Source organism: Mirounga leonina, unplaced genomic scaffold (assembly GCF_011800145.1).
Source record: "Mirounga leonina isolate KUSES-001 unplaced genomic scaffold, KU_Mleo_1.0 Mir_129, whole genome shotgun sequence".
Classification (NCBI taxonomy): domain Eukaryota; kingdom Metazoa; phylum Chordata; class Mammalia; order Carnivora; family Phocidae; genus Mirounga; species Mirounga leonina.
Genome location: NW_023270323.1, coordinates 10381088 through 10394893, shown reverse-complemented (window position 1 = coordinate 10394893; position 13806 = coordinate 10381088). Strand labels below are relative to the sequence as shown.

Here is a 13806-nt window from a genome sequence, read left to right as displayed (position 1 = left end):
AGGCCTATAAAACCACCTGGCAGTGTAATTGAGAGCCAGAACGGAACATTGGAAATTTATTTATTTATTTATTTATTTATTTATTTATTTATAAAGATTGTATTTATTTATTTGACAGAGAGAGACAGTGAGAGAGGGAACACAAGCAGGGGGAGTGGGAGAAGGAGAAGCAGGCTTCCTGTTGAGCAGGGAGCCCGATGCGGGGCTCGATCCCAGGACCCTGGGATCATGACCTGAGCCGAAGGCAGACGCTTAACGACTGAGCCACCCAGGCGCCCCAACATTGGAAATTTATAGCTTCCTCATATGAACTCTGGTCTTCTAATCAACCTTTTATAAAAGTAGGCTCCTTTCTCCTCATTTTTTGCCCCCTCCCAACTCATTGCAGTTCACATTGAATAAATTAAAAGTCCAATTATTTGGTATTAGTTTTCTCGATAAAGTTGGATACCCCAATTCTCTAGAATCAGGTTGGTAGGGGTATCAATTAAAAATTCCAACAATCATTAACACATTCAGAAAAGTTAGAGTGAGTCATATGGGTTCTGCACAAACTAATAAATTGGCCCGTTTTAAAGTCAATCTATTCAGTCATTCATAAAAGTATTTGCTGAGTGCTTATTATGACTCAGGAACCTGGGTATTATGGCCCCGGGTATACACTAGTAAACAAAGCAAACATCCCCACTTCTTGAGGAAGTTAAATTCTGGTAACATATTCTTTCTTTCTTTTATTTTTTTAGAGGGAGGAGGGGTAAAAGGAGAGGAAGAGAGAGAGAATCCTCAGCATGGTTCCATGCCTAGCATGGAGCCCAACGTGGAGCCCAATATGGGGCTCGATTTCATGACCCTGAGATCATGACCTGAGCCAAAATCAAGAGTCGGATGCTTAACCAACTGATCCACCCAGGTGCCCCTGGTAACATATTCTTTTAACAGTTGTTCAGTGGTCATTCTATTGTTACTTGAGCATGCTCCTTGGAAGGTGCTAACTCACTTCCTGCTCCCTACACCAATCTTCAGTACACCCCCTGAATACTGGTAAATACTATTTTATCTGTTTCATTACATTTTCAGTGATGGCAGAGAGTCTCTTGGAAATTGGTTTCTCTGTATGCCACCCAACTAGGCTTCCCCTTAATCCGATTCTGATTTCAAAGAGTCACTAGAGTTAAATCCAAAATATGGCAAGCAGTTGGAGGGAATAATGCAGTGTTAGATTTAAATTATTTTTGGTTAAAAACGTAAGTTACTTAGAGTGGTGCTTTAACATTTCCAATCACCACAGAATTCTGTAACACTTCATTAGATTACTAAGAATTTTAGACCTTTGTGTGTATATGGGGGTAGGGAGATGAGGGGAAAAAGAGAGTAGTAGTACCGGTTGTTAAAAGATGAGAAGGGAAAGGATAATATTCTCATATTAATATTCTCATATTATTCTCATATATTCTCAACACCAACAATTTAGGCAAATCTAGTATTTCAGGAGGTTCTTCATGTCCAACCTGGAAATGTACATTAACAGGAAACTTGCTACCCACTCCTTGACTCTCCTTTTCCCATCCATGTGTCTGCTGGGATCTATCAGTGGGTGGAAGACATTGTCATTGTTTATAATGCTCATAAGCCTGCATGGATGTGAATGACATATATTTAGAAATCAAAATAAAGCTTTCGGAAGATCTTCAATTTAATGGAAACTAGTCTAGTCATTTGGGAACCACAAGAGCTTTTTAGGGAAAATCTGCCTCTGCAAGTTGGAGGAAGTGTGGGTGTACTGGAGTCCCAGTGACACCTTGTGATGTCAGTCACCCCCAGCCTGAGGTTGATTGGCTATGAAGAGCTGAAGTAGAGTTTAAATTCCTGCACCATTAGAGAAGTGAACATCAGAACATCGACACAAGAGTGGCTTCACTGGGCATAAATTTCCTCTGTGAGAACTTCAGCCTCATTGTTGAGACTTTTGGGGAAAAGTCTTTGTGAACTGAAGAGGGTAAGAAATTTTCATTTTTAAAAAAACTTTTTAAATGATTTTTGCTATGTTTGGAAAATATTAAACATGTACACATGTTGAGAGGCATTATGCCATGCAGAGAAAGATGGAGAGAGCTGAGCCTTGGGTTAAAATGATTCCCATTTTTGTGCCTGTTGTTTATGCCACAGCAAATATTGATATGAAAATGACATGTTAAGTCAACAGAGCCAGATGTTTTTCTCTGTACTACTTTAATTAGATCTCTGTATAGTACTTCTGAAAGGAAGAGTTTACTGAACAGGAGACAGATGGAAGGTAATTTTGAAGGTTAGCTTTAATTAGCAAAACAAATAAAACTTTTACATTTAGGTTTCATGGATGTAGTGTTGTTCGTGGCCTACAAAATATTATGAAAGAACCTAAACTAGACTGGCAGGACTCCCAATATATGGTCTTTTAAATTAAAAACCATTTAATGCTATTCATCTAGATAGTACCCAAAAATACCCATTATGGACTGAGTAACTAAAAAAAGATGCTAAGACCACTGAAATAAACCAAGGATGTGATAATTACAATGCTTTTGTATTGTTTACATAGGCATTCATGTTACCATGATGCCTCACAGTCAGAATTCAATAAGATGTTGAATATAACTGTCTTTTAAAAACACTTTCTAATGTAGAAGACTAAGAATATACATACTCCAATCCATATTTTTTTTTGCTGCATTTATTCCACTTCATTTATATCATAAGTGTGTCTTCCATAATGGAAAATGGGCATTGTAGTCAGGTAATGCTTTCTCTATTACATCTAGAAAATCCCACATGTAATAGCAATACTTCAAGCAACCAGTCTTCTTTAGGAACAGTAACTTCTAGTGAACCATGCTTTCTGTGTACCTGAGGGTCAAATAGACTATCCTACTTTGATGTGGTTGGTTAAAATGTGTGAATAAACAATTTTCTAAAAGCATCAGTCCACTTACCTACCCCAAAATGGTAATGTGGACCAATGTGCCTCAGATGCTTAGAGGCCTTCCAAATCTATGTTGAATTTTAGGGCACCTTGGAGTTATTTTACTATGGTTGAAGGCATATGATGTGGGATTGATTATAACTGACTTAAGACAATTACAATTGGAAGGATTGGATATTTTTATTGCCTTATTTGTTTGGTGTTCTGAATTCCTGATAGAATTCATATCCTGGCCAAATTCCATTTTATTTTCAAAGAGTAGTAATGAAACAAGTCCTAGCTAATGGAGGTTCTGGTTAGTTGGGTTTGGATAATTTTACTTTTGTAGGACCAGCTAATTATCATTATTACACACTACTGTACACTCAGCACCTAGAACAGTGCCTGGCTCATAGGATATTCTCAATAAGTATTTGTTGACTGCTAATGGATGGATATATTGTTCATTTGTATTATTGAAGATAACAATACTAAGTTGTTTAATCAACATAATGAATAAGCAAATCAAACATAATAAAATGAGCCTATGATTTTTCAAGCTTTTATTTCCTTCTTTTGGCTTACTGCTTTCATTTCAGTTTACATAAAAGAAGATATATACTTTACAAGTGAACCTTAACTTGGAGGAAATTTCAGAACAAGTCTCCTTTCTTGAAAGCACAAAGAATTTCTGGCTATATTTGAGAGTAGCCAGAGAGAGACTGCAATTCCCTACTTCAGATCTTAAATATTTTGAGTCTTTTCAACTCTGGGGAAAAAGTGAGAAAAGTTGAAAATCTTTTATATCCACTGCCCTTCAAGCAGGTGGAACACAAGTTGAGGTTACTGATTTCTTTTTGTCACATGCTTTCACTGTAGAATGACAGCATGTACGATGTAGAAATTACATTTACCCATCACCAAAAAAGAACTTGGGGTTCTGGACTGATCTCTTTCAAGAAGGTCTGTAGCTATTTTGCTAATTTATTATTCAGAATAGGGCTACTGCATATGGGCTACCGCATATCTGCTTCTACCCTTTTCAGGATGGTAGTTACAAAGTTTATAAACGTTTGCAGCTTTCATTTGGAATACACTTCACAAAAGCATAATTCTTCTTCTAAAAATACTAATTGAAAGCCTAATATAGGGTTTAAAATCTGACTTCCTTTAATGCTCAATGGCCGACTATATTCTGTGAGAGGCAACTTCAGCTCTTTTAGGACCCCAGGGTGTCTTTTATTTTAGTTTGGGAAATCACTGCTGTATCCATTTAGCACCACTTAGGGCGCTAAATGGTATTTTTAGAAGCACAAACAAGTTACTGCATTTCTTTTATGTTTCATAATATTCCATCCCTAAGAAACTTGAATGCTGGAAGCACACATTTCCTTTGTAAAAAGCCCAACGTTCTTTAGTGTAGTGTATCACCTAATTTTTTTTTTTTGCTATTTAGATAAAAGAGAAGCAAAAAAAACCCCAAAAAACAAAAAAACAAGAGGAGAACTCAGTAGTTACTGGCCTTGTATCAAGTCTGAAATACTGCTAGCTTTCAGAACATCATGAGATTACCACCTTATTCAAGTTTCAGTTTGAAAATTAAAATGGTGAACAGCCTAATTTTCATTTGACCTGTGATGACAAAACCACTGGCATGCAGTTGAGAGTATCATATTTAGAGGAAACTCTGCTTTCCTTAAGAAATGGACCTAAGAACTTAAAAAAACAAAAAGTTTTGATTGTGGGAACTAAGGAGAAATAGAGGTGAGGAAAAATTTTCCTCTACTCTCGCAGCGTCTTCACTGGGCCTAAGAATTAAACTGACATAAGTCAGATTAACAGGAGGATAGCACTTAAGTTTTATTAAAATTTTTACATGCAGATGATAGCCTTCATAAGAGAATGAAGACCTGAAGGAGTGACCAGAGTAGAAAGCTTTTCTACCTTTTATTTTTTAAAATTTATTTATTTTTTTTAAGATTTTTATTTGTCAGAGAGAGAGAGAGGGCACGAGAAGGGAGAGCTCCAGGCAGAGGGAGAAGCAGGCTCCCCACTGAGCAAGGAGCCTGATGCAGGACTCGATTCCAGGACCCTGAGATCATGACCTGACCTGAAGGCAGCCGCTTAACCGACTGAGCGCCCCACTTTTTTTTACCTTTTAGATAAAGAAACAATACTTCTGTGAAGAACTGACAAGACAAAAGGGTTTGGGCTGGGGCAGTAAATTGTAGGGAAGTGATTGGGAAGATAGGATTAGTTTAACAAGGTTTGTTTGTACAGATTTCTCTCAGCCTTGACCCCTTATCTCTGAGGATGAGAATGTCTTCCCTCCTCTGGGTACAGGGAAGCCACCTTTCACATGCGAGTTTCCTGCTTTCAGGAATAAAAAGGAGGATCAGAGCATCTTTCTTGCATCTGCTGTTTCTCAAGGGCCTTCAGCTCAAAATAATTATGTCAAGGCATATTTTAGGATGTAAAATATTCTGGTTTCTTTCAGAAATAATATCTTTTTAAATTAGGCTTGTTTTAGATGCAGTTGAGCATTTTTATGTTTTTCCTGTTAATATTAGGCAGAAGATTTGAAAAAGAAATAAAAATATCAAAATACAAGGACTAATATGAACTATGTTGAATCAGAATAAAGAAAATAATATGAATGAAAAATAACTATGTTGAAGTACGATAATGTTCATGACATAAAATGAGAAATCTGTTGGGCCATTTGGGCTGTACGAAAGTAGAAATGAGGAACATTCTCAGTCTTCTTAGGATTTCTACTGTTTTCTTGAATAAATTAAAAAAATAAGATCAAATGACTTCTGGAGCCATGTTACAGGCACTGTTCAGCATATTCAGACATTAGTGAGCAGTGTATTCTTATTTTCTAGATCAGAGGTTAAAATCATTTGCAGCACCTTAAAAACAAAACTAAAGTCTGAAATAAACTTGCAACATTTTTCACAAAATGTCTGGAAATCCATCTGACAAACTGGTTAGGGCAGCCACAGGGCTTACAAGTGCAGGGCAAATTATCTTCCCTTTAAATCATTTCAGTAACTTTTTACATTAGCATGTAGTACATCTATTTTAGATACAGAACAAGTTGTTTTCCAAATCACCAGTTCTTGAAGTGTGAAATGAAGCCACCATCCAGGAAAATACAGTTTGATCTGGTAGGTTTTACTCAGCATGATTCACAAGTATATCCCAAACGTCTTATCTTCCCGAGATCCTTCAGTAACATGAGTGACATTTAAAAGAATTTAGCACAATCTATGTATAATGTATGACCAACTGTAGCACAGTAGATATTAAGAGCTTTTTGGAGTTGTAATATGAAGCCTGCCATACTTCAGATCAAGAAAAAAAAGCACAAAACCATTCTATTTTGTCTAAATATTATGAAGTTATAAATGGGAATGAGAAGTACTTTGTGTCTGTGTGTGTGTGTGTGTGTGTAGACAAATGTAGATGACCTATCAATGGTATCACTAAATTTTGTGTTATGTGTATATTTGCCAGGTTGCTGTGCCACACTAAGGTGCGTAATTACCATAAAAGTGATTGGTCAGAAATTTCTCTATTCCTCTTCACTTGTTCCATTTATCATATTTTATGTGTTAGGGAAGAAGTGTTTAGAGACCTCCTCATTGAAACGTTTCCAATTTATCTCTTAGAAGTAAAGTTTCTTTTTAACCTGTTTATTGAGATATAATTCAATATACACTTTACAAACTTGAAGTGTACAGTTCAATAATTTTTAGCCATTGCACAGAGTTGTGCAACCTTCACCAAAATCAATTTTAGAACACTTTCATCGCCTCCAAAATTTACCCCTTAACTGTCATTCCCAAACTCCCATCTCTTCCAACCCTGGGCAAAACACTTACCTACTTTCTGTCTCTATAGATTTGCCTATTTTGGACAATTTATATAACTGTAGTCAAACAATATGTGGTCTTTTGTGTCTGGCTTCTTTCACTCAGTATAATGTTTTCAAGGTTCCTCTACTTTGTAGCATGTATCAGTACTTCATTCTTTTTTATGGCTGAATAATATTCCATTGTATGAATGCAGTACCTTTTATTTATCTATTCATCAGTTGATGGACATTAGGACAAGTTGTGTTTTTTAATAGGAAGAAACTGTTAAAAAGTTAAAACTTCTATATTTCTTTAGCATAGAGGAAAACATCTTCTGTCCTTATCACAGGTAGAGGTGTCACACCCAGCTATGAAGACCAGCATCCTGCTTATGTTCCTTTGGGGGTTGTCCTGTGCTCTTCCAGTAAGTATCAGGGTAGGGATATATGAAATAAACCTTTTATACCTAAAATTCCACAATGTTAATTGGCTATAAGCCAACGTGCCTGTATAAGTTCTAGTCAGATGAAAACAGTAGTTTCTTAGGAAGCTGTTTGCTTTAAAATATTATCCGAAGGGCACCTGGATGGCTCAGTCATTAAGCGTCTGCCTTTGGCTCATGTCATGATCCCAGGGTCCTGGGATCGAGCCCCGCATCGGGCTCCCTGCTCCACGGGAAGCCTGCTTCTCCCTCTCCCACTCCCCTTGCTTGTGTTCCTGCTCTTGCTATCTCTCTGTCAAATAAATAAAATCTTCAAAAAAAAAAATTATCTGAGTTATTCCTTATTCTGTTCAATCATATAGCTATGATTCTCATTTTTCTTCATCAGCAGTGGTTCTCAAAGTGTCATCCTCCAACCAGCAGCATCAGCATCAACTAGAATTTTGTTAGAAATGTACATTCTTGGGTCCTACCTCAGACCTACTGAGCCGGACAATCTAGGGATGGGGCAATCTGTGGTTTAAAAGGCCTCCAGCTGATTCTAATTCATGCTGAAATTTGACCATCACTGCTCCTACATATGTAAAGTGTTACTAGCTACTGCCTTGGAAATTTCTCTGTGAGTTAACCCTGTGTACTAAATTTTCTAGGTAGCCAGGTATCAAAATACTGAATCTGAGAGCTCTGAAGAATGGAAGGTGAGTAGAAATAAGGTTTTTAAAAAATATTTTTAATTTAATATATTATTAAATATATTAACTCCACCACAAATATTGAAACTGCTAATGATTTAAGGAATACCTTAATAACCTAAGATATAGGTAGTAAGGGCTATAATTTCTAGTTCATGTGAAAAAATTTAGTTCATATAATGCTTCAACTTCAACTTAGTAGTATAATTTAGTGAGGAGGCTTTTTTTACCCCTTTAGCTTTATTTTCATAATGATGTCCGCAGTAGTGGAAGGGAAGGGATGACAGTGAACCAAGGCTGCTTTTAAAGGATTAGGACTAGAAATCTGTTTACCAGGAGATGTCTGGCAGGCAGGAGGTCAAGTCCTGGAAAGTGAGAAAAGACAGAAGAATGAGAGGATACTAGAGTCTCTGGAATAATAGCTAATGTTGATTGAGCGTTAACTCTGAATAACCCAACAGTTACTAATTCTCAAGAACTCAAGAACCATTGCTAGGCTGTTTTATGTGCTTTACAAGAGAACACTGAGACACAGAGAGTAACCTAGTCTGTTTCGGTTACGTGGTAAGTGTTAGAGCCAGACTTTAAACCTAGGTCACTCTGGCTCCAGAATCCACATTCTCTATTAGGATGTTATATCCCTCTCAGGAAGGGGCCAAGTCTAGGAGGGCAACAGGTTCTCAAGATTGAAACTACAAGGAAGGCTTAAAATCTTATGCTAGGTCAGAGGGTTTTGTTCATGACCTTGTTACCTGCTGGCTTTTGCATACACTGCAGCTTGGGCACAACATTATTAGCAGTTGCCAGATAATGTCAGAGGCTTGAGATGGGGTTCTGTCCCTGCCTGAGATTGGAATTGGCATTGCAGCATTTCTCAGATGAACTCTCATCAGAGATGTCCTTCGGCTGGTTAATTGAAAAGCAGCCACTATAGATCCTCTCTCTCATTCAACCGAAGACTCTAAGAGTACCACAAACACGTTAGGTTCTCAAGTCTAGCTTTGGTATGAGAAAAATACCCATGTCTCGCTCCCTCCTAGCCCTTAATTCCAAATGATAACTGACGGAGTTCTCTCTGAGAGTCTGCCATCGTGCCTGCTTGCAGTGTCACAGGGCAAAGACTAAGTGATCAGAGCTCCTACGTCTGGGGAGATACCCCTGCCTCGCATGTTGGGAGGCTTGTTGAAGACACGCTGATAGCAGCTCCTCCCTGCTTTTCTCTGCACCTCAGGTCTTCACACTCATGGCTCAGCAGCTTTGAACCAAAAGGGATTTTGGGATCTTGCTGTGCTTCTGGGGAAGGGGGAGTGTAGATGCGGAGAAGGCACCAGAGGTGGCACAGGCAATCTTAAGAGTTCTTATAAGATCAAAAAAAAGTGAAATAAATCAGAACGATGCCTAATTAAGTTTCAGACTTAGTTGTGTGTGTGTGTGTGATCTTATGCGATTTGAGAAAGGTTTAATGGCTTTCTCAATTCAGTTTTATCTATCACTGAATTTTATAATGTGATATTCTCAAAATGGATTATTTCTTTAGTTTATATCATATTAAATAGTTCTCAAGATGCTTCCAATTTCGTCCTCACAGTAACTCTATGGAGTATGCACAGTGGTTGCTAATATTCTTAATTTATGAAGAAGAAATTGATGTTGGAAAGGTGAAGTGAATTGCCCAGATTCACATAGAGTGACCAAACATCACAGTTTATCCAAGACTTCCGGGTTTCCTGGAACATGTGAATTTCAGCACTAAAACCAAGACAGTTGGTTTTCAGGGCTAAAACCAAAACCAAGGAGCTAATTGAGACTTAAATCTGGGTTCTAAATTCCAATGCTGTTTTTTTTTTTTTTCCTATGTTACATTTTATCTAGGTTGTACAAACAACCAACTTCAAAGAAAGTATATTTTTCTCTAAGTGAATATCAGAAACACAACAATCTTCTACGTCTTTTAGATCACAAGATCTTTCTAGGCCATCAGGCCATCTCACATCCTCTTTTTAGCCATTTCACCATAAAATGTCATTATTACTCATGTAAACGTAAACTCTGTATCAAGAAACTAAAAAAAATCAACTAAAATTATTTTAAATATCTGCAAGACATGATCCGTCTCTAAAGGAGTAACTTGTTTTCCTTCCTTTTTTTACAGGGTCATTTGGCACAGACACCAACACCACCTTTGGTAACTATCTCATTCAATTTTTTTTTTATAAACACCTCATACAGTAAATTTACTTTAACACTCTTCTCATCACCTTAGGCCACTTGGACAGCAGTAAATCCAAACCGCAAGCAATTTATGTGTATCATATTTTTCTTTCCTTGGGAATTGCTAAAAGGAAAAATAAACAACTTTTTTTTTTTCCTTTTAGGAGAGCAGTGAGTCATCAGAAGACAGTAAAGTTAGCTCCGAGGAACAGGTAATTAAACAGACCTTTCTTAACTTTTCAGGCTACTTAGGAATCGAAGGAAATGATGTTAGATTAAATTACCTGCAACCATTCTAAATGTAATATTTTCTAACCATTGGTTATGCTAGCTAAATCATCCCATAAAGTAAGAAGAGAAAAATGAGTGGGAGAATTCAGATGTGGACATGCTGTTCATTCCATACTTATCACTGGGGCCAGATTATAGACATTGTGGCCCCCGATGTCCTCTAATTAAAAAGAACACACACACACACACACTCACACACACACACAAATGGTCCTAGACTATGTTAGACAAGTAATAGCTCATTTATCACTCTAAAATACTGCTTTTACAATTGGAGCAGTTCAGATCAGACAGAGAAAGCTTCCTGGCTAACATGAAGTACCTGCTGGGCCTAGAGATCTCCTCCATGTCAAGGATCTTGTTGGAGCAGAGAGTAGGAAAGCCCTGAAGAAACTTTAGTGAAACAGCTTTTTTAGTAATGATTTGTCTTTAAAACAATCTCAGTGGCGACCCTCGTAATAAGAAAAGCTGACTTATAATTATAATCCTTTAAGAAAAAAATTGGTTTTCTTTCTCTTGTGTGTGCACTCTTTTTTTTCTTTTTTTTTTCATTTTCCCAAGACTAAATGTCATTACTTTCTTGGCTGTCCTATCATTTTGATGAAACTCAAACCCGTGGGGCTCCAGAGATTCCAGGAACCAGGTTTCTCCTTGAAGCTTTGATCCATGTTGTATTCTATACTCAACCAGTTGGAAGATGATTTATTAGTCTTTTACCACTGTTTACTAAAGGTTTGTCTGAGGAACATTCTAGGAATTTATAAGCATAGAATTGGGGATGTTTTCTGGAGATGTTATAATTTATTGCTTTAATATTCTCCGAGCTCTCAAATGAGAATAATAGTACCTGCTTGAGAAGGGTACAATATGTGCCTTTTGAGGTATGGGGAGCTAAAAAGATGCTCAGTTCCAGCATACCAGTGTAAACTCTAGCAACGGGAGGAGATGTCATCATTAGGTACTCCCAACTGCAAAGTCAGATATTGATCAGTAGGGACAAGTGGAAAAATAAAAACAAAGTCAGCAAGAATGCTCTGCTATGGGGTATAGTAAAGAGAGCAGATTTTTCCATAGCATAATGAATGAAGACTCACTATCCTTCCTTATCTGTGTAGTGCTTCCGATTGTTTGACTTACGGGGATAATCTCTCTGAGCTCACACTTAGAACTAAGCCTTCCTGGTGGTCCCACTAGTTGCAGTCTCCTAGCTAAGCCTTCTACAGGCAACCCTCTGCCAGTGTGAATGAAGTATAAATATGGTATGGGTGAGATGTATATCTTACCACAATATTTTACTTTCATTTTAGCTAAAAGTTTCATTCTACTGCCTTAGTACATTCCGCCCCCCCCCCAGAGTTGATAAGAAAAAAATATTTGTCATTTTAAAATCTGTTTTAAAGTTTTTAAAAACTGTTTTAAGCCAAACAATTTGATGAGTATTTCAAACATCGCTTTAATGTACAAAAAAAAAAAAAAAAAAAAAAAAAAAAAATTCTCTGAGAGTTTCTTCCAGGAATCAGACTTACAATATGATTTGAGTTTCATGAATGTGATTTCTATAGAGCTTTTGAAGAAAGTTTCTGTAGCACTGAGTGAATTGTGCCTATATAAAATGGAATGACTTGAGTTTCAACTCCTCTACTTTCCTCCTTAACCTCTGGTAGACATGTTATTGAGCAGGAAAACTGACCATGGATTAGAAGGAGGGACATAAGAAAAAAGCAGGAGGAGAATAGATAACATCCTCTATATCAGCTCCTGGAGTACTGACCATGTTTGTTAACCCAAACTTCAGGCAAATGAAGACCCCAGTGACAGTGCTGAATCAGAGGAGGGCCTTGATAATCATCAAAATATGCACAGGGCAGCTGATGGCCTCTCTAGGAGTGGAGGAAAAGAAGGAGATGATAAAGATGATGATGAAGATGACAGTGGAGATGACACTTTTGGTGATGATGATAATGGCCCAGGACCTGAAGAGAGACAAGGAGGAAACTCCAGACTCAAAAGTAATGAGTACTCAGCTGACATCACACAATCCAGGGAAGATAGTGCCCTGCAAGGAGAAGACAGTACCCAAGATACCACCAGTGAGAGCAGGGACCTTGACAATGAGGATGAGGTGAACAGCAGGCCTGAGAGAGGTGACTCTGCTCAAGAGAGTGAGAGTGAGGAGCACTGGGTGGGAGGAGGCAGTGAAGGGGATAGTAGCTATGGGGATGGCTCTGAGTTTGGTGATGAAGAAATGCAGAATGATGATCCAGACATTATCAGGAGTGACAGAGGTAACTCCAGAATGAACAGTGCTAGTGTCAAATCAGAAGAATCGAAAGGAAACAGTGATGAGCAAGCAAGCACTCAGGATTCAGCTGATAGCCAATCAGTGGAGTATCTCAGGAGGAAAATTTTCAGAAAGTCCCGTATTTCTGAGGAGGACGATATAGGTGAGCTTGATGATAGCAACACAATGGAAGAAATCAAGAGTGACTCAACAGAAAACACCAACTCCAAAGAAGCTGGCCTCAGCCAATCCAGGGAAAACAGCGAGAGTGAATCTCTAGAAGAGAGTGAGGAGACTCAGTCTCAAGAAGACAGTCAAAATGTACAAGACCCCAGTAGTGAGTCCAGTCAAGAGGTTGATCTGCCATCTCAGGAAAATAGTAGTGAATCTCAGGAAGAGGCAGTGAGTGAGTCCAGGGGTGACAACCCAGATAACACCACCAGTCACTCAGAAGATCAGGAAGATAGTGACTCCAGTGAAGAGAATAGCTTGAATAAACCCTCCAGTTCAGAAAGTGAATCCACAGAGGAGCAAGCTGACAGTGAATCCAGTGAAAGCCTCAAAGACTCAGAGGAGAGCCCAGAGTCCACTGAGGAGGAGAACAGTTCTAGCCAGGAGGGCCTCCAGTCTCACAGTGCCTCAGCAGAGAGCCAGAGTGAAGAAAGCCAGTCTGAGCAGGACAGCCAGTCTGAGGAAGATGATGCCAGTGATTCTCAGGACAGCAGCAAATCAAAAGAAGACAGCAACTCTACTGAGAGCAAATCAAGCAGTGAAGAAGATGGCCACTCAAAAAACACTGAGATAGAAAGCAGAAAATTAACAGTTGATACTTATCACAACAAACCCATTGGGGATCAAGATGACAATGACTGCCAAGATGGCTATTAGCAACAACTTCCCCAAGAAGTGGCTCTCAGCTTCGGAGTTGGAGAACAGGGAAATCATTATAACAATAATTTATTGGTTTTTTTTATCAGAAGGACAAACAGAGGCCATTTCTTTCTGAAAGGAAATGCTGGATATATTTGTTTCTAGGGTGTCACCAATTTATAGGGGTTTAAATACTGTCAGAGGACACCAGAACACAC

General features: G+C 38.2%; 1 protein-coding gene across 1 annotated transcript; it reads left to right on the top strand.

The window, feature by feature from the left end:
• The first annotated feature begins 1916 nt into the window (after positions 1-1916).
• On the top strand, positions 1917-13606 carry DMP1 (dentin matrix acidic phosphoprotein 1). Its single transcript, XM_035004553.1, has 6 exons — positions 1917-1996; positions 7151-7229; positions 7898-7941; positions 10088-10120; positions 10311-10358; positions 12233-13606. Exons 2-6 carry the CDS (start codon positions 7172-7174, stop codon positions 13604-13606), a joined length of 1557 nt encoding a protein of 518 aa, XP_034860444.1. The 5' UTR covers positions 1917-1996; positions 7151-7171.
• The last annotated feature ends 200 nt before the right edge of the window (positions 13607-13806 follow it).